General features: G+C 35.4%; 2 protein-coding genes and 1 long non-coding RNA gene across 3 annotated transcripts in view; 1 reads left to right on the forward strand and 2 right to left on the reverse strand.

Annotated features, from left to right (window-relative positions):
- Positions 1 to 121: 121 nt before the first annotated feature.
- LOC146723360 (uncharacterized) lies at positions 122 to 976 on the forward strand. Its single transcript, XM_085482437.1, has one exon. The coding sequence runs from the start codon at positions 122 to 124 to the stop codon at positions 974 to 976; it is 855 nt and encodes a 284-aa protein (XP_085338563.1).
- A 10,933-nt stretch (positions 977 to 11,909) lies between these two features.
- Positions 11,910 to 14,179, reverse strand: LOC114943272 (uncharacterized). Its single transcript, XM_029318864.2, has 5 exons — positions 13,963 to 14,179; positions 12,935 to 13,888; positions 12,509 to 12,729; positions 12,086 to 12,266; positions 11,910 to 12,004 (listed from the first exon to the last, which is right to left on the reverse strand). Exons 1-5 carry the CDS (start codon positions 14,174 to 14,176, stop codon positions 11,910 to 11,912), a joined length of 1,665 nt encoding a protein of 554 aa, XP_029174697.2. The 5' UTR covers positions 14,177 to 14,179.
- A 344-nt stretch (positions 14,180 to 14,523) lies between these two features.
- Positions 14,524 to 20,966, reverse strand: part of LOC146723361 (uncharacterized) — a 43,839-nt gene continuing 37,396 nt past the window's right edge. The window contains exon 2 of the long non-coding RNA XR_014924622.1: positions 14,524 to 14,666. This is a non-coding gene — a long non-coding RNA (uncharacterized LOC146723361). The remainder of the gene's footprint in view (positions 14,667 to 20,966) is intronic.

A 20,966-nucleotide genomic window follows, 5' to 3' on the forward strand; every position in this document is an offset into this window, starting at 1 on the left:
ATTTCCGCGTGAACCCGACTTCAATCATACCGGCGTCGATTACGCGGGTCCGTTACTAGTGCGTACGACTAAAAGTCGTGGTCATAAAGCCCAAAAAGCTTACCTCGCAATTTTTGTATGCATGACCACGAAAGCACTGCATCTAGACGTGGTATCGGATTATACTACCGCTTCGTTCCTTGCCGCGTATCATCGTTTTACCGCACGTCGTGGCATTCCGCATGCAATATACTCCGATCACGGTACCACGTTTCAAGGTGCCGATCAAGAGCTTACGGCCTCCTTCCATGCAGCCACGCGTGATCCAGCATTTCAAAATTACATAGCTCAAGAAAATACTGCATGGCATTTCATACCTCCCGCTGCACCGCACTTCGGAGGCCTATGGGAAGCTGCCGTACGCTCTGTGAAACATCACATTAAACGCGCTATTGGAACGCACACCTTAACGTTCGAAGAGTTAACCACATTACTATGCCGTATCGAACTTTTCTTAAATTCTCGTCCCATCGCTTCCGTGTCCGACGCTTTAGACGATTATACCGCTCTGACTCCGGGTCATTTTTTGATCGGCACATCCTTAAGCTCGATCCCGGAGCCGAGCTTACTCGAACTCGCCGAAAATCGTTTATCTCGCTGGCAACTAGTGCAGCAATTAAGCGAACGCGTCTGGAAGGCATGGAAAGATACGTATTTGAATACCTTACAACAACGCCCTAAATGGCGTTCTGTACAAACTCTATCCACACCCGGTAGATTAGTCTTACTTCGCGATCCACTTGCCCCTCCAAGTCGATGGAAGCTTGGGCGTATAGTTAAATGCCATCCAGGCAGCGATCGGCTCGTTCGAGTCGTTACTGTTAAAACGGCTGAATCCGAGTTCAAGCGCCCCATTACAAAACTTTGTTTCCTTCCGGTCGACATCAACAATGATAGCGAACATCATTCCGCCATGGCGGGCGGCATTGGATTGTAACTGTCCGATTGAATATTGTAGATTTACGTTAAATTTCATCGACCGCAAATATAGTATTCATATCGAATGTCAATCACATTCGAGGCGGACGGTATGTTGACGCATGTCATAAATTTGTATAATCAATAGACTCTTATATTAATCGCTCGTACATCAACGGAAAGGTTCGATCGTTCGAATCGACACACGACAACATTATCGACCTTTTTAAGCCAGCGTGTATCAAATATAAGAGTTTTAACAAGGCTCTGTAATATAAATATAAATTTAACGTATAAGACGGGCAACAAGAGCCAAATCGCGGATGACAATGCGTTATCCTAACGAAACTAAATAATTTTTCGTTAGAATTAAATACCGGTGCACAAAGCATCAAATTTTTACTTGGACACGGCCAAGATTTTAAATATGAAATAATCTCATATTTTGAGATTTAATTTCAATACCCCTTTAACCCCCCTACGGAAAATAAATAAATGAATGCAAGAGAAAAATATAGATCCGAAAATCGCTGAATCGGGAATCGAACCCGAGACCTTTCGCTTGCCGGGCGACTGCTCTTCCAGCTGAGCTATTCAGATCCTTTCGATTCTATACTTTTCTCTGTTATATATATTAATGTTGGTAAACAAACGCATTTTTTAAGCCAGCGTGTATCAAATATAAGAGTTTTAACAAGGCTCTGTAATATAAATATAAATTTAACGTATAAGACGGGCAACAAGAGCCAAATCGCGGATGACAATGGGTTATCCTAACGAAACTAAATAATTTTTCGTTAGAATTAAATACCGGTGCACAAGGCACCAAATTTTTATTTGGACACGGCCAAGATTTTAAATATGAAATAATCTCATATTTTGAGATTTAATTTCAATACCCCTTTAACCCCCCTACGGAAAATAAATAAATGAATGCAAGAGAAAAATATAGATCCGAAAATCGCTGAATCGGGAATTTCGTTAGGATAACGCATTGTCATCCGCGATTTGGCTCTTGTTGCCCGTCTTATACGTTAAATTTATAAAATTATATTATGTATGTTATTGTATATCCTTCCTTCTGTCCGCATAACTCCCAGGGTCATGTGGTTTTTTGAGAGTCTGCTGTCTTGGCTCTCTCCTCCCACGGGTCATGTGGTTATTGGGAGTCTGCTAGATTTCCAGATTTATAGGGTTATGGAGTTGTGGGTTATGGGGTTATGGGGTTTGCTGTTCAAGGATAACGGGGTTATAGAAATATAAAGTTTGCTGGTTCAAGGTTTAATGAATTTTCCAAGGTGTTTTTGGCTGTAGAAAAAAATCCTGACGTGTAGGGGCAAAACTGAGGTCATATTCGATTTCAGCAGGCAAAAATACATGGGAATATCATGGTCTAGTCCATGGCGCAGACAACTTTTTTTTTGTGGGCCTGTGTAATCTTATGTATCGATATAATAAATAAAGAAAAGTAAGAAATCGAGCAACTACTGATCGGGACGATTCTCGTATTGTACGAGAAATTAAAAAAAACCGTGTTCAACGGTACGGACTATTAAGAGAACCTCCAGCTAAAGGTATTACATAAAACAATTCGACAAAGACTCCGGGAAGTAAATTTGCACAGTCGATTTGCAAAAACGGTCCTTTATTAGTAAGCGAAATAAAATTAAGCGTTTAGAGTTTGCAAAAAAATATGCAGGAATGCCAATTAATTTTTGGAAAAAGGTTTTATGGTCTGACGAGAGTAAGTTTGAATTATTTAATTGGACAACAAGATTTAGAGTATGGAGAAAAAACGGAGAAGAGTATCAAGAGCGTCATTGGCAATCGACTGTAAAGTACGGAGAGGCAGCATTATGATTTGAGCTTTGCTTGGTTAGGAGTAGGAAATTTGATCAAAATCAATGGTATATTGACGGCAGATATGTATGTTGAAATACTTTATGAAAATCTGGAAACATCATTGCTTTAAGTTGGATTGAAAGTTTCATTTTCCAGCAGGACAATGATCCGAAACATACAGCAAAAAACATTTTTCAAACCGAATGAAATAAAACTTCTTGATTGGTCTCCACAATTACCTGATCTCTATCCTATACAAAATCTATGGTCGATTTTAGATGAGAAAATTAATAAAACGGGAGTAACAAACAAGGAAAATTATTTCGCGGCGCTTAGAAGAACTTAAGAAAAATTAGATAAAAAATATCTTCAAAATCTTGTGGAGAGTATGCCAAAACGACTTCAAGCAGTGATCAAGGCGAAAAGAAGCCACATCAAATATTAACTTTAGTTATTTTTTATTTTTCTGATCTTTTTTTTAAATTAAATGGTCTTTTTTCCTAGCGGTAAACGAAACATTCTTGAAAAAAAAAATTTTTAATACAATACAAATAAAATTTTATCTTTTTATTGTATAAATATTAAATTCAAATAAATAAAGAATGATTTGAGTGAAAAACATTAAAACTTTTCTAATATTTTTATAGTTTTTCCAAACAAAAACTTAAAAAATAGAAAGTGGTACCTTTTTTGTCAGTCACTGTATATACAGGATGTTAAAAAAGTGTCGCATACGCTCAGTGCCATTCGATAGAGAATGAGAATCTAAAAATAAATAAATGTCTAATACTATTTTTTGTTCCGATGAATAATTTCGCCGCAATTAATTATTGTAATTAGTCAATCAACGCGGAGCTACAAGAAAAAGTCAGGCGCGGAGCGCGCGAAGTTAGCTGCAGCGCGGCGGTTACTGCGCTTATGTATGATACGCCGTTTTACTTTTTAATAACAAAAATAATTCCATTTAATATAAAAAGTTTTAATAATTGTTTTATAAAATATAAATGAAATAAATTTATTAATACATAACGATAATTCCATGAATTAAAATTATTTCGCGACATAAAAATAATTCAATGAATTAAAATTATATCGAGACATAATAAAAATTCGGAATTATTATGTCGCGATATAATTTTAACTTATTGAATTTTTATTATATAGTGACATAATAATAATTCGACAAATTAATTCTATCGCAACATAAAGATATTTTGGTGAATTAAAATTATGTCAAGACATAAAAATAATTTTGTCAATTAAAATTATTTCGAAACATAATAAAAATTCGGGATTATTATTATGTCGCGATATAATTATAATTCATAAAATTATTGTTATGTATTAACATAAAGATTGAAACTTTTATATTAAATGAAATATTTTTATGTTACTAAAAAGTAAAATGGCGTGCCATACTCATGTTCTGGTACCGCGTGGTAAGTGGAGGTAAAGTGCTTGCAATTTATTTATTTATTTTACTCAACTTGTTTTTTATATTCTTAGAACTCGGAGTTGGAATCCGTGATTATAGTGAAGGGAAAAGTTGATATAATTATACTTCGGTTCATTGAATTTATTCAGGCTTTATTCGTGCTCTAAACTTGACGCGGTCGTAGCTGTGCTCGCACTAAGCAACCTTTTTCGAGCGAGCCGGCGACGACGTACACAAAATGAAAAGCAAAAAGTGACCGGGTCACGACGTAAACAAGGATTGCATATTTCGAAACAAAGAGAGAACATCACATCATATCTCTACATATATGAGTAACAAAATTATTTACAGAAATACAGTAATCACGTAAATCATTTGCATGATTACATATCATGATACAGACTTGGTTAATTTAATGAAAGAATTTATTTTCAATTATTAAAAAAGAAAGATATTTATTAGAATAATTATTTTGCATGACTACTGATCATTGGGTAAGCAAATTTTACCTAAAAAATCGCTTGCGAAAATTATCAAACAGTTAGCTAGGTGCATATTTGCCAGAAAAGTGCTCCACGATTCATCCAATTATCACTATATGTATTATTTAAATACTAAATTTTCGGATCGCGCGAACCCTTTATAGAACTTTATAGAACCTGATTTAACACAGAAAATTAATTGTTCTGTCTGTATAACCGCGAACTACTCCCACATTTGTAGACCGATTTTCATGAAATTTATACAAAAATGTTGCAAATTTTTCGAGGATAACTACTATATTATTTTTTTTTTTACTCACGGATATTTTATTTTGCGCTGTGTTTTGCATAAACTTAAATATTTATAAACCACAATATTCCTCTCGACTAAAGAGCCAAACGCGATGTTATTGCGACAAATTAAGATAAGAAAATTTAGAAACAAGGAATTTGAATTCTATGGTTGGGATCTCAGAAATTCCCCTTGTTCCTTCTCTTAACATCCCCTGTAAAGAAATAGACGAGAAAAATATTGGTCCAAAAGTCGGCTGAATCGGGAATCGAACCCGAGACCTTCCGCTTGCCGGGCAACTGCTCTTCCAACTGAGCTATTCAGACACTTACAAATCAATATTTCTCTCAATGTTTATACCCCCCACCCCCCACCAAGGCGTCGTAATTGGTCCAAACGCGACAAACAATAATAAAAATTAAGAGTTTAACTAGGCTCTGTAATATATAAATATAAATTTAACATATATAAGATAGGCAATAAGAGCCAAATCGCGGATGACAGTGCGTTATTCTAAACGAAACTAAATTTTTTCGTTAGAATTAAATACCTGTGCACAAGGCACCAAATTTTTACTTGGACACGGCCAAGATATAAAATTGGAATAATCTCTACAAGAGATTTTTAATTCCATGTATCCCCTATTCCCCCTAAAGAAATAAAGTGCGAGAGAAAAATATAGATCCGAAAGTCGCAGAATCGGGAATCGAACCCGAGACCTTTCGCTTGCCGGGCGACTGCTCTTCCAACTGAGCTATTCAGATCCTTTCGATTCTATACTTTTCTCTGTTATATATATTAATGTTGGTAAATAAACGCCTTTAAGCCAGCGTGTATAAATTAAGAGTTTAACTAGGCTCTGTAATATATAAATATAAATTTAACATATATAAGATAGGCAATAAGAGCCAAATCGCGGATGACAGTGCGTTATTCTAAACGAAACTAAATTTTTTCGTTAGAATTAAATACCTGTGCACAAGGCACCAAATTTTTACTTGGACACGGCCAAGATATAAAATTGGAATAATCTCTACAAGAGATTTTTAATTCCATGTATCCCCTATTCCCCCTAAAGAAATAAAGTGCGAGAGAAAAATATAGATCCGAAAGTCGCAGAATCGGGAATCGAACCCGAGACCTTTCGCTTGCCGGGCGACTGCTCTTCCAACTGAGCTATTCAGATCCTTTCGATTCTATACTTTTCTCTGTTATATATATTAATGTTGGTAAATAAACGCCTTTAAGCCAGCGTGTATAAATTAAGAGTTTAACTAGGCTCTGTAATATATAAATATAAATTTAACATATATAAGATAGGCAATAAGAGCCAAATCGCGGATGACAGTGCGTTATTCTAAACGAAACTAAATTTTTTCGTTAGAATTAAATACCTGTGCACAAGGCACCAAATTTTTACTTGGACACGGCCAAGATATAAAATTGGAATAATCTCTACAAGAGATTTTTAATTCCATGTATCCCCTATTCCCCCTAAAGAAATAAAGTGCGAGAGAAAAATATAGATCCGAAAGTCGCAGAATCGGGAATCGAACCCGAGACCTTTCGCTTGCCGGGCGACTGCTCTTCCAACTGAGCTATTCAGATCCTTTCGATTCTATACTTTTCTCTGTTATATATATATTAATGTTGGTAAATAAACGCCTTTAAGCCAGCGTGTATAAATTAAGAGTTTAACTAGGCTCTGTAATATATAAATATAAATTTAACATATATAAGATAGGCAATAAGAGCCAAATCGCGGATGACAGTGCGTTATTCTAAACGAAACTAAATTTTTTCGTTAGAATTATATACCTGTGCGCAAGGCACCAAATTTTTACTTGGACACGGCCAAGATATAAAATTGGAATAATCTCTACAAGAGATTTTTAATTCCATGTATCCCCTATTCCCCCTAAAGAAATAAAGTGCGAGAGAAAAATATAGATCCGAAAGTCGCAGAATCGGGAATCGAACCCGAGACCTTTCGCTTGCCGGGCGACTGCTCTTCCAACTGAGCTATTCAGATCCTTTCGATTCTATACTTTTCTCTGTTATATATATTAATGTTGGTAAATAAACGCCTTTAAGCCAGCGTGTATAAATTAAGAGTTTAACTAGGCTCTGTAATATATAAATATAAATTTAACATATATAAGATAGGCAATAAGGGCCAAATCGCGGATGACAGTGCGTTATTCTAAACGAAACTAAATTTTTTCGTTAGAATTAAATACCTGTGCACAAGGCACCAAATTTTTACTTGGACACGGCCAAGATATAAAATTGGAATAATCTCTACAAGAGATTTTTAATTCCATGTATCCCCTATTCCCCCTAAAGAAATAAAGTGCGAGAGAAAAATATAGATCCGAAAGTCGCAGAATCGGGAATCGAACCCGAGACCTTTCGCTTGCCGGGCGACTGCTCTTCCAACTGAGCTATTCAGATCCTTTCGATTCTATACTTTTCTCTGTTATATATATTAATGTTGGTAAATAAACGAAGAGCAGTCGCCCGGCAAGCGAAAGGTCTCGGGTTCGATTCCCGATTCTGCGACTTTCGGATCTATATTTTTCTCTCGCACTTTATTTCTTTAGGGGGAATAGGGGATACATGGAATTAAAAATCTCTTGTAGAGATTATTCCAATTTTATATCTTGGCCGTGTCCAAGTAAAAATTTGGTGCCTTGTGCACAGGTATTTAATTCTAACGAAAAAATTTAGTTTCGTTTAGAATAACGCACTGTCATCCGCGATTTGGCTCTTATTGCCTATCTTATATATGTTAAATTTATATTTATATATTACAGAGCCTAGTTAAACTCTTAATTTATACACGCTGGCTTAAAGGCGTTTATTTACCAACATTAATATATATAACAGAGAAAAGTATAGAATCGAAAGGATCTGAATAGCTCAGTTGGAAGAGCAGTCGCCCGGCAAGCGAAAGGTCTCGGGTTCGATTCCCGATTCTGCGACTTTCGGATCTATATTTTTCTCTCGCACTTTATTTCTTTAGGGGGAATAGGGGATACATGGAATTAAAAATCTCTTGTAGAGATTATTCCAATTTTATATCTTGGCCGTGTCCAAGTAAAAATTTGGTGCCTTGTGCACAGGTATTTAATTCTAACGAAAAAATTTAGTTTCGTTTAGAATAACGCACTGTCATCCGCGATTTGGCTCTTATTGCCTATCTTATATATGTTAAATTTATATTTATATATTACAGAGCCTAGTTAAACTCTTAATTTATACACGCTGGCTTAAAGGCGTTTATTTACCAACATTAATATATATAACAGAGAAAAGTATAGAATCGAAAGGATCTGAATAGCTCAGTTGGAAGAGCAGTCGCCCGGCAAGCGAAAGGTCTCGGGTTCGATTCCCGATTCTGCGACTTTCGGATCTATATTTTTCTCTCGCACTTTATTTCTTTAGGGGGAATAGGGGATACATGGAATTAAAAATCTCTTGTAGAGATTATTCCAATTTTATATCTTGGCCGTGTCCAAGTAAAAATTTGGTGCCTTGTGCACAGGTATTTAATTCTAACGAAAAAATTTAGTTTCGTTTAGAATAACGCACTGTCATCCGCGATTTGGCTCTTATTGCCTATCTTATATATGTTAAATTTATATAAATAATAAAAATATTTTTAAGTCAGCTCTTCAATTTTTTAAATTTTTAAACCACAATATTCCTCTCGACTAAAGAGCCCTGGTGGGGGGTGGGGGGTATAAACATTGAGAGAAATATTGATTTGTAAGTGTCTGAATAGCTCAGTTGGAAGAGCAGTTGCCCGGCAAGCGGAAGGTCTCGGGTTCGATTCCCGATTCACAGCCGACTTTCGGACCAATATTTTTCTCGTCTATTTCTTTACAAGGGATGTTAAGAGAAGGAACAAAGGGAATTTCTGAGATCCCAACCATAGGATTCAAATTCCTTGTTTCCAAATTTTCTTATCTTAATTTGTCGCAATAACATCGCGTTTGGCTCTTTAGTCGAGAGGAATATTGTGGTTTAAAAATTGAAGAGCTGACTTAAAAATATTCTTATTATTAAATATTTATATTAAAAATTTTTTTAATAGATTTGTATTCTTTGCCAGAGAGAATTTAAAAAATGATAAGGAAATTAATGATTAGTTCGACCATACTGGTTCTTATTAATATGATTTGTCTTTATTAGATATAAAGTACACTACGTTTTGACCTTAAATTTAGGTTCTTTTCAAGTGCAAAAATTATAAAAAATCAATAGTTAGCGACGCAAAACTAAAACTAAATACAAGTCAATTCGTGCAAGGAGAGACAATAATGTACTTACTTAAAACAATTCTAATAAACCACATTAAGATATAGAGATATAAATTATGATATGTTAAGCGCTGTAAACTTTAACATGTCGCTAAGACATTCTGTCAACTATTGATACAAGACGCTAAATTATTCTAATGACCTTATCATAAACAAAGTTGAGATTGTCTGTGTCAGTTTGAAGATTGATTGTGTTTGTTTGCTTTTTAATATATAACATTTCAGCAATCTTTCTCTTACGTCTATGTTTTTTAGTATGTAAAATACAAGGGTCAAGCCACCGGAAATCGTGATTGCATTTTATTCTATGTTTGCTAACAACCGACAGATTCGATTCATGCTTTTTAATGTTGTTCTGGTGTTCCTTTATGCGAGTATTTAAATGTCTCTTTGTTTGTCTTATGTAAGAAACATTGCAATCAATGCATTCCAATCTATAAACGACATTAGAATAATTTAGCGTCTTGTATCAGTAGTTGACAGAATGTCTTAGCGACATGTTAAAGTTTACAGCGCTTAACATATCATAATTTATATCTCTATATCTTAATGTGGCTTATTAGAATTGTTTTAAGTAAGTACATTGTTGTCTCTCTTTGCACAAATTGACTTGTATTTAGTTTTAGTTTTGCGTCGCTAACTATTGATTTTTTATAATTTTAGCACTTGAAAAGAACCTAAATTTAAGGTCGAAACGTAGTGTACTTCATATACCCAGGGAGAAATGGCATGTTGAATAGACGTCGAATCGATGTCTTTTATATGCGTCTAAGTAAGATCTAATTTGACGTCTATATAGACGGACAAATCTTTGAATTTCGACACCATCTAGACGTTAATATAAACGTCTATAAAATGTCTAATAGACATCTAAATAATTGATGTAACGGCTGTATTCAGCAGAAAAAGTAGCGTTGCAAATGTTGTAAAATTGATGAATCTAATAATGGCGTATAATTGGCGTATGCTTTTAGTTTTGACTAAACCTAAGCTCATACAATACTCAAATTCAATAATTTTACAACAGACACTTCTACTTTCTCTGCTGCGAACGCAGGCAATAAGTGCAGTATTACGTACACCATTCAGTGAACATTTTATTTTAATTCTAAGTATATTTTTATTGTAAAATATAGAATAATGTAATATTCTAATCAAAACAAATTGCTCAGTAAACATTCATTGAATTGTAATATTGGATGCATGCAAATATATTTTCTTTAGAAAATTTACATTACCTTTTTAATTTACGAATGAAAAAAATAGAACCAACACTAAAATTATTTGGATCTTGGTATTTAGATTGTTATACATATATTTATATAATTGAAACTGAAAGGATGGAAAAGACACTTTAGAAAATAATTTTATATGTATTATTAACCTTATATCTATTTTTTATTAATATGTATTGGACAATTTCAGTACAGGATAATCTTTGTTGACATACTGAAAACTCCAGTATATGCCATCTTATCGTGTCTTGATATATATATATTATAAATATATATATTTTATATATGTATATACAGGGTTTGTCCGGAAAGTAATGCGTCGCATTTTTTTAAAAAAGAATTTATTGATCGCATAGGTAAAACAACTTAAAATTGTTCGAAGTATGACCCTTCTGCGTCAATACATTTTTGCCAACGCGATTTCCATGCGTCATAAGATTTCTGGAACTCCTTGACTGGGATGCTGTTCAGGGAGGCCGTCGAAGTAGCTTGTACGTTGTCAACCGACTCGAGCTGTTGTCCTTTGAGCTCCCTTTTCAGCCGAGGAAATAAAAAAAAGTCCGCCGGGGCCAAGTCGGGACTGTAGGGCGGCTGCGGCACCGTTGCCACACCGATCCGGGTCAGGTAGGCCGTAATAACAAACTTTATCGCATAGCGTTGCTCTATCGTTCTCTCCATCACAAGTTCGACGCGACCACTAAGCAGAGGTTCACAGAATAAGCCGTCCTAACCCTCCAAGCGCATGGAAACAATTGAGCGACCTACCGTTGGAAAGCTAAGGGTACCCCCCTTTCTCCCCAACCGGTCCCATCGCTCTGCGATGTATAGTCGCGTCACAAAAAAATGCGACGCATTACTTTCCGGACAAACCCTGTATATACATTCTTTATTAGTGTACATATATATTCTACATATACATACTTCAACTAAAAACTTTTATATGTAATAATTCAAATCAAATTTAAACCTGACAATGTCTTATCAGTTACATAAATAAAAAATAAGACAAATAATATTCAAAATAAAGCAGCAATATCAAAAATACAATAACAAAATAAAAATGACATAAGACTTCGCAAATTGCACATGAATAGAGATCATATTTCACATTCAAGAAAAAAAAATAATTAATTGCATTTTATGACGAATATTAAATGACCTCTTCCCTTTTAATGGGAAACCTCCCCCGTGCTAATTTGTATCGAGAAAAAGACCTTGTAAAGAGTCGTCTAAGAATAATAAGATATCACAACGCAATATTCTCGTATGCGAGCACTTTTTACCTCTGCTTTTCTTATACATTAGATTCTGTTAAAAATAAAAAAAATGAAATTGCACATTTCATTGCTTACGCCCAGCAGCGTTTCGTAGCCAATTTCTGACTGCATTTAAGGCATCTTCCAAATCACTGTTAGGAAATTTTAATAGCATAACTCCTAGAAAAAAAAAAAATATTTATGAATTTTTTCTACAATAAACTTAAGATGAAACAAAATATTGAAAAGAAGATAAAATACCTTGAAATAATTCCCATAGTTTCAGTTTCTTAAATGGCCTTTTATTAACTTTAGCCTTTTGAGGATTATGACCATCAAAGTTGAATTGTTTCGCTAAGGAATTAGTCATCAATTTGGTCATAAGTCTTGATGCTACAATTTTTTCATTATCACCTAACGGCAAACTCTTCAAATAGTAACACTGTAAAAAATATAAACACCGGGAAAAATCATTAGCACCTCTCTTTGTCAACGTTACACACACACACACACACACATTTATTTATTTATCACTCATGTTAATAAATAAAAATATACTTGTATGATATATTTAAAAATATAAGAAGCATAGCACAAATAATGTTAAAGAATTATTATAATAACTATAATAAAAATTGTAATAAAAATATATTAGGTTATATAAGCATATAAAATATTACTTACCGCTGCCGACAGATTTACATCTTTAGATAAAAATTTGTCAAATTCTTCGAGACTTTTCATATCATTTAAAGGTAAAGGAGGTAGATTTGAAGGTCTAGTAATGATAGCCTGTTCCGGAATCAAACATTTATTTAAGTTCGCTTGGTTCATAATAATGACGTCAAGCTTGCTGCTCATGTCGTCTAAGTTCTTTTTCAATGTTATAAAATGTTGATCAAAATCTGAAAATATATATGTAAACATAAAATGACAAATTATTAAAATATACATATACACATTACATATATATATATATATATATATATATATATACCCAGACAACACAAAATGTTCTTTGAACATTCTTCGACCATTTTGTGCTGTCTGGGATATATATATACATTCACATACATATACACATGTGTATGAGCAAACAATCTAATATACCTGCACTAAGAACATTTGTCAAATTACGAACAGGTCGCTCTAATTTTTCTTTGGAAGAAAGTGGGCTGCTCTTTTCTTCTTGTGCGAGTAGTGTAGTATCTTGTGAAGTATCATCATTTACTGATGGTGATTGAGACAAAGAATTTATCGGATTATGTTCTCTTTTTAATTCCAAATTCAACAAAGAAGGAGATTTCTGTGGGTTTCTAAGCGGATCATCTGATTTCCTTGAAATATCGGACTCTGTCGAAGGACTCATATTAGATCTTTCAGAATAGTTGTTAGAAGGACCTGGTGTAATTTTTAAGGAAACTTCAGAAGCTGTAGAGGGTTTAGATTTTTTAACCTTTTCTTTGGTTTTTGTCTTAGTGTTATCAAACAATTCTCTGAGCTTATTAACTGCAGTCTTCTCTGGAGATTTCACAATTTTTGATGTAGAGGAAGTCTTCATGTTACGTTGACAAAGAAAGGTGTTAGATGTAGATTGCTTTCCTGATGATGGTTGTAAAACTTGTGAATGTGCAGCAAATAATGTAGTATTATTTTTCTCATTTTTTTTCATAGCCTTTTTTCTTTCATTGATAATCTTTTCAAGCAATCGTTCACGAGTATTTTCTGATCCTGTAGATTCACTTGAATCTTTTGCAACTTTCAGTTTTTTTATGCTTGAGGAATCTTTAATAATATGTCTTTTGTATTTAATATGACCAGAATTCTTATCAGTTGAGATAGAAGTTCCAGGAACATGGATTGTTGGTGGTGAAGGAATGCTACACTTTTTTTTCTTCAATTGATCTTTTACACACTGATCATTATCAGATTCCTCTGAAGACGTGAATGGTTTTACTTTTTTCTTCCTCTTTCCTCTTCCCATTTCTTTTCCAGTATCAGTCTCATAGGCTGAAGCATACTCTATTATTCCTGTTAATCCTTTTCGCGCTTGAATATATGTATCTAGTGCAACAAACCATATTATTAATAACTTTTAAACAGGCAGAAAAAAGAAGATATAAGAGAAAATTGCTCACCATAGTATCTTTTAACTTCCACTGTATAAGTGGGCCAATTTGATTCCGCATTTGCTTGAGTTCGAACTAATGTCCCTGCTATAGATTTATTTTCTGGCCAGAATATATTTCCAATCCTATTTTCATCTAAATCTTCAAGCCATTTTGAAAGAGCCACCTCGTAACATTCATCATCAGTTTCTTCATCATTAGTAGATAAGAATTTCACAACCATAAACTGCAAAACACAAAATAACATATATACTTAATTGCGAATTATATGGATGAAAAAAATCCCCATTATGTGTGTAAGAGATTTCGGAACTCTTTGCTAAAAAATAATTAAAATTAAAAGTCAAATATAATTTTTGAACACTTTTATATTATTAAGAATATATAATTCGGTTCCCGAAATATATTAATTCATTATAAAACGTATACGTGATATTATTTTTCTCATATAAAAATGACTAGAATAAATTAAATTAATTATTAAAAAACTAAAAAGTAATTAAACGACTTAGACTTAGATGATAATAATAATGAAACATTTTATTAAAAAAAGATTCAATAACTAGTAGGTCAGGTTATAATTTTTTATTTATTTATTTATAACATTATGAGCTATTAAGCTCATCATCTCGTTCGCTCTCTGTCTTGCTTTCATTCGGCAAGTCATAAACGATATATGATACTCGTATGTTCCTACTTCAACTCTCGAGAATCTGAAACAAACGAAACTCGTGTCCAATATACAGGGTGTCCGGTAACTAACAGACCAATGATTACAAATGGATTCTTTGGTCAATTTGGGAACGATTTTTCCTCAGCGAAAATGTCGAAAAAGGTCATCATTTTTTACAACTTTCCAATCTTTGTCATTATGTATCTTTATAACTAAGCCTTAAATTAAAATTTTATTATAGTAAACTCTACCTGAAATTAACTGAAGAATGTAATTATGTTAGACTTTTAACTCCAAAACGTTTAGTTTTCAAAAAACCTATTTTTTTCAATCGCTTATAACTCGAAAATTATTGACTTCTCAACATTTTTGCTAAGGAAAAATCGTCTCCAAATTGGCCAGAGAATCCGCCCTTAATCATTGGTCCGTTAGTTACCGGACACCCTGTATATATTATATAAAAGTGTATAGCACGTCAGAAGCTTGTGAGCTTACAGCGATAAGTAAAAACAATTGCGTATCTATTTCATTGCGTTTATCTGTTTAAACGCGCGCTTTAATTTTTCCAACGTTTTTGCCTGTTTATATTTTAAGGGTCCTCTCTTCTAAAAATCTTGTTTTAAAGATCCTCTCCGCGAGCAAAATTCAAAAACATAAATTATTTAATATTTTTACTTTATAATTTGTAAATCCTCGGTAATTTCAAAATTTTTCTATTTGAAAATTATTAATTTTCTATTGCCAATTAATTTTATCACAGACTTTACTCTTACTCCCATTGCACTTTCGTTTGCGGTTTTCAGTCTACGATTTTTTATCGTAGTTACTGAAAATTATTATTGTAAATTATACTTGTGCAATGATATGAAGAATTTACAATTTCGTTGAAATTGTTGATTTTTCATAAAAATTACGAGATTCGCGGAAATTGCGTGCTTTCTTGGCATTTTCCGTTTGCGGCAGGCGGTTTATTTTTGATTGTTGCAAGTGTTTTTTTTTTTTTTTTTATTAAAATAGATAATAATAATGTGAAATAAATCACGATATTTGACAGATGTGCATATATATAGAAATTGTAATAATAATAATATTATATCATAAAATTGTAAATTGTTTCAATTTTTTATAGACTGCGATAAAAGATTTTACATTTGGATAAGAAACTGCGGTAAGTAAAAATATAAAATTCTTGAAAACGTACCAAAAATATTTGATAACGTAAAAAGGTGAACTTTGAAAAATAAGGAACTTAAAAATTGCACTAATAAATGGGCTATATGTGAGCCGTGCGCGGATGTAAGGTGTGTTATATCGAAATTTAATTAATAGAATTGAGAATTAATCCCAATTTTAAGTCTTACAAATGTCCAAGCTAATTTTTTGTACCTCGTGTACATTTTTGAAAGTTATATCGAAAAATTAAATTTTAATATGCGTCTTACATCTCACATTTTGCATACGGCTCACATATAGCCTATTTATTTCTTATACTTTATTTCAACCCTTATAGAAATTTATTACTAGTAACGCCAATTTATCACTTATTTCGAGTAATTAATCACTTTTATTTCGAATACTTAAATTACTGTATATTATAGTATTTTAAATACTCGAAATAAGTGATTAATTGGCGTAGTGATAAATTTCTACAAGAGAATAAAGAGCCTTTAAATTCTTAATGTAAAAAATTTCAAGTAATTTTCTTTAATAAAATTTAATTAAAAAATTTAATTAAAAAATTTTTGAACACTGTGTTAAATCACATTTAAAATCGTGATTATTTCAATAAAAAAACATTTTATGTGTAAAAAATATATTTTTTATATTCAATACTTTATTTGCCCCCTCAGGGATTAAAGGCGCTTTTGAGGAGCGTACCCAAACCTTACAAATTTCTTACAATCTTAACTTATAGACTACTCTTACATTCTACTCTTACATCTATTTTACAATTATCTTATCTCTAACTTAATCTACCTATTTACTAATTAAGAGAGAGAAAGAGCTGTCCCTAACCTATTTCTCGCTTCGCCTCGGCTTCCAGTTCCCCATACATTCCCCAACACCTCATTCATACTTTCACACATTCTCCTTATACCTCCTTCCTCCTCTTCCCCTTCCACCCTCCCCTCCATCCTCTTTTTTTCTAATTCCCTCATCCATCCTTCTCCCTCTCCTCCTTCTTGCAGTATTTCCCTCATTTTTTCCCACCAGTTTCCCTTATTCCCCTCTCCCCCACATTCTCCTATTACATGTTCCCAAGTTTCGTCTTCCATCCCACATAGTCTGCATCTTCTTTTCCCCTCCTCTTCCCAGTATCTCGCCCCCCTCATTTCATTGTTCATTCTATACCTCACTATCCTTCTCCATCTGCTTTCCCCCCATCCCTTTCTCAAGTATTCCGGTAAACCCTCCTCCTTCCATTCTCCATACCATCTATTGTATCTCGACTCTCTTATCTTCTCCCATCTTTCCTCCTTTTGCCTTTCTCTGTCCTTCTGCTCCCATCCCTCATATACTTCCTCCCCCTTTCTCTTTTTTCCTCCATCTCCCTCTCTTCTATCCCCCTTCCTTCAAAAAATTTTGCCCTCTCCTCCTCCCACACCGTTTTCTCCTTTCCTTCCTTTACCCTCTCCTTCATCTCCTCATAGCATTTCCTCGCTAAACTTCCTCCCATTCCTTCCTCTAATTTTTTCTCATACCCTATCGCTCTTCTTCCTGCTCTTATCCTGAATTTATCCTTTCCTATCTCTTCTCTTACCATATACCCCGACGTACACCAATCTACTCCTAGCGTCCACCTAATCCATCTTTCCTGCATTGCCTCTACTTCTCTCCTCTCCTTCCACCCCCATATCTCCGCCCCATACTCCATCACCGTTCCCACCAACCTTTCCATTAACCATACTCTTTTCATCCAGTCTCCTGCAAATCTTCTCTTTCCCATACCCCATACTTGTCTCATCACCGCTCCTGCTTTCCTCACTCTGTCCCTCACCTGCGCCTCCTGTCCTCCATTCCTTTGTAACTTATATCCTAGATACTTGAACTCTTTCACTTCCTCTAATTTTTTCCCTTTCCATCTCCACTCCATTTTCCTCATTCTTCCTCCCCCCTTTCTAAACCTCATTATTTTTGTCTTATCCACATTTACCTCTAGCCTTTTTTTATCCATGTAATTTTCCATTTTCCTCAACATATGTATCATCCCCTCCTCCTTCTCCGCCAACAACACCATGTCATCAGCATATGCCAAGCAGTGCACTTTTTCCCCTCCCAACTTTACTCCTCCCCAGCCTCCTTTTTTCAGCACTTCCTCTATATCCGCTATCAACAAATTGAACAAGTGTGGGCTCATTGGACAACCTTGCCTCACACCCCTTGCCGTCCAGAAGTTTTCTCCTTCCTCCTTCCCCGCTCTTACTTTACTCCTCGTTTCCTTGTATACCTCTTCTATCCTACTACTTAACCCTTCTCTTACCCCCCTCTTCCTTATCGCCTCCATTAACACCTCACTATCCACTGAGTCAAACGCCGCAGATCTATGAAGGCCGCTACTACCTTACCTCCCTTCTTCTTCACTTTTTTATTGATCAGGTAGTTTAGCACATATATACTGTCAATCACCCCCATTCCCTTCCTAAAGCCTGTTTGACTCTCCGGCAACATATTCCCCCTCTCTATTTCCTCCTTTAACCTTTCTGTTAGAATCCCCACATACACCTTATATAACGTTGGCATCAAAGTCACCCCTCTGTAGTTTTCCACCCTATTCCCCGTTCCCTTTTTTAACAGTGGTACTATTATCCCCTCTTTCCACCTCTCCGGCCATCCTTCCCCTCTCCAGACTCTGTTGCACATTTCCCATACCCACTCTTCTACCCTCTCTCCTCCATATTTCCATACCTCACTCGGTATCCCATCCTCCCCCGCTGCTTTTCCTTTCTTCAATTTTCCCAATATCCTCTTTACTTCCCCCCTGCTTATCTCCTGCTCCTCATCCCTCTCCCTTTTCTCTTTTCCTCCTCTTACAATTTTAACCTCTACCCCTCCCAATAAGTCCATGAAATATTCCTTCCACTCTTCCGCTTTTATCTCCTCATTCACTCCTTCTCTCTTCTTCCTTTCCCTGTTTATAATTTTCCATACCTCTCCTTCCGTTCTTGCCTCTATCGCTTCCTTGTACCATCTTATCCTCTCCTCCTCCCTTTTTCCTTTACACATTAGCTTATATTCTGCCCTTTCTTTTCTGTATCCTTCTCCTCCTCCTCCTTTCTTCCTCCATTCCCTTAGCTTTCTCCTCACTTCTTTCCTCTTCTCCTCACATTCCTCATCCCACCACCCTTTCTTTTTTCCTTCTCCACTCTCTTTTTCTCCTTCTCTCAATTCCTCTTCTATCCTTCCTATTTTTTCCTCTAGCTCCTCTTCCATTCCCTCTTTCCACCCCTCTCCCCATTCTATTTCCTCTCTTCTTCTTTCTCCTCCCCTCTTCGTCTATCTCCCCTTTTTTCTTATTCCTTTTCCTTCCTTCCTTTTCCCCTTTTCAGCACCTCCTCTTCTTTCTAACGTTACAATCAGAGGGTGATGGTCCGACTCTATGTTATCTCCCACCTCCATTCTCTTTATCTTTTCCTTTACTCTATCGTCTCCCACCACATAGTCTATCACCGATTCCCCTCTTCCTCCTGTATATGTGTACTCCCCCTCCCTATCCCCTCTAATCCCTCCGTTAAAAATTCCCCATCCCACTTCTTCTAGCTCTTTTATCAACTTCCTCCCATCCTCATTTACCTTCTTGTCCTTCGATCTTCTTTCCTCTTCCTCCTCTCCTCCTATCACTCCCCCCCTTCTACCTGTCCTTGCGTTGAAATCTCCTCCTAAAATCGTCCATTTGTCTTCTTCTTTCTTTTCCATCCATTCCTTCATTTTCTCCATTTTCCTTTCCATGTCCCCGTTAATGTATATACCTATTACCCTTCACTTCTCTCTTCCTACCTCTAAATCCGCCATCATTATTCCCTCCGCCTCTTCTCCCATTCCTGATACTTTTATCCTTCCCCTCTCCTCCTTTACCCCCATGATCATTCCCCCCATCGGTCTTCCTTTCTTCTTTCTCTTTTTTGCTGCTTGCTTCTCCCATGTATATCCTTTCGGTAACCTCTTTTTAATCGCCTCCCACCCCTTTTCCTCTATCCATGTTTCCATCATCACCACTACCTCCCAATCCTCTATTTCTTTCCAGAATTTTTCTTCCTTGTTTTTCAACCCTGCCACATTCCAAAAACCTATCTTCCATTCCTCTCTTGCTTCTCCTTTTTCCTTTCTCTCTTGCTCCTTTCTTCTTTCTATCTCCGTCTCCCTTTCTCCCTCCTCCTTTCTCTTCTTACTACTCTTCTTCCCTTCTCCTTTCCTTCCTTCTTCTCTTCTCCCCTCTTCTATCCCTTTTTTTCCTCCATTCTTGTCTTCATGCCCCCCTCTTCCACCTCCATTTTCTCCGTTCCTTCTCTAATTTCTCCTTTCCAGTTCTTGAGCACTCTTTCTTCCTCCTCCCATTTCCACCAAACATCATTGATTTTTATCCTACCGTAGTTTGTCCACACCTTGTTCCCTTTCCTCTTTTCTTCCTCCGCAATTTCCATTATTCTCCATTTCATCTTTCTTTCCTCCCATGTTAGGTCGTCCTCTATCCTCACCCTCTTTCCTCTTAACAGACTCTTTTTTTCCATTACCTGTCTCTTTTGTTCTTCTCTGCTGCCTAGTCTTACAACCACCATTTCTCCTTCCTTTCCCTCTTTTCCTTTCAACCTTCTTATCCATTCTATTTCCGTTTTCGCTCCTATTTCTTTCATTATTTTCTCCACTCTTTCTTTTACATCTTCCTTCCCTTCTTCTATTCTTCTTATCACGATGTTATTCCTTCTTTCTTCTCTCTCTTTCCACTCTAACCTCTTTCCTATGTCTCTCATTTTCCCCATTATTGACTCACCTAACCCCTTACTCCCTCCTTCTCCCCCCTCTCTTTCTCTTTCTTCCTTTTTACTTCTCTTCTCTATTCTTGCCTCCAACTCTATCACCTTTTCCTCCAGTCTTTCTATCTTTTTTCCCATTTCTTTTCTTTCTTCTCTCCATTCCCCCTCCTTTTTCCATATTTCAATCTTCAATTTTCTTATTTTTTCACCCAACTTCTCTGTAATCTTCTCTCCTATCTCCTCCATCATCCTCTTTAACTCCTCCTTTTCTATCCCCCCTACTTCTCTGTTCAGCCTTTCTGTTTTTTTGCTCCTTCTCAGACTTCTTTCCTCTTCATCCTTATCCTCCTCTCCCCCTTCTTCCCTTTTCC

This window comes from Nylanderia fulva, unplaced genomic scaffold (assembly GCF_048542155.1).
Source record: "Nylanderia fulva isolate GAGA-0341 unplaced genomic scaffold, ASM4854215v1 Scaffold202, whole genome shotgun sequence".
NCBI lineage: Eukaryota > Metazoa > Arthropoda > Insecta > Hymenoptera > Formicidae > Nylanderia > Nylanderia fulva.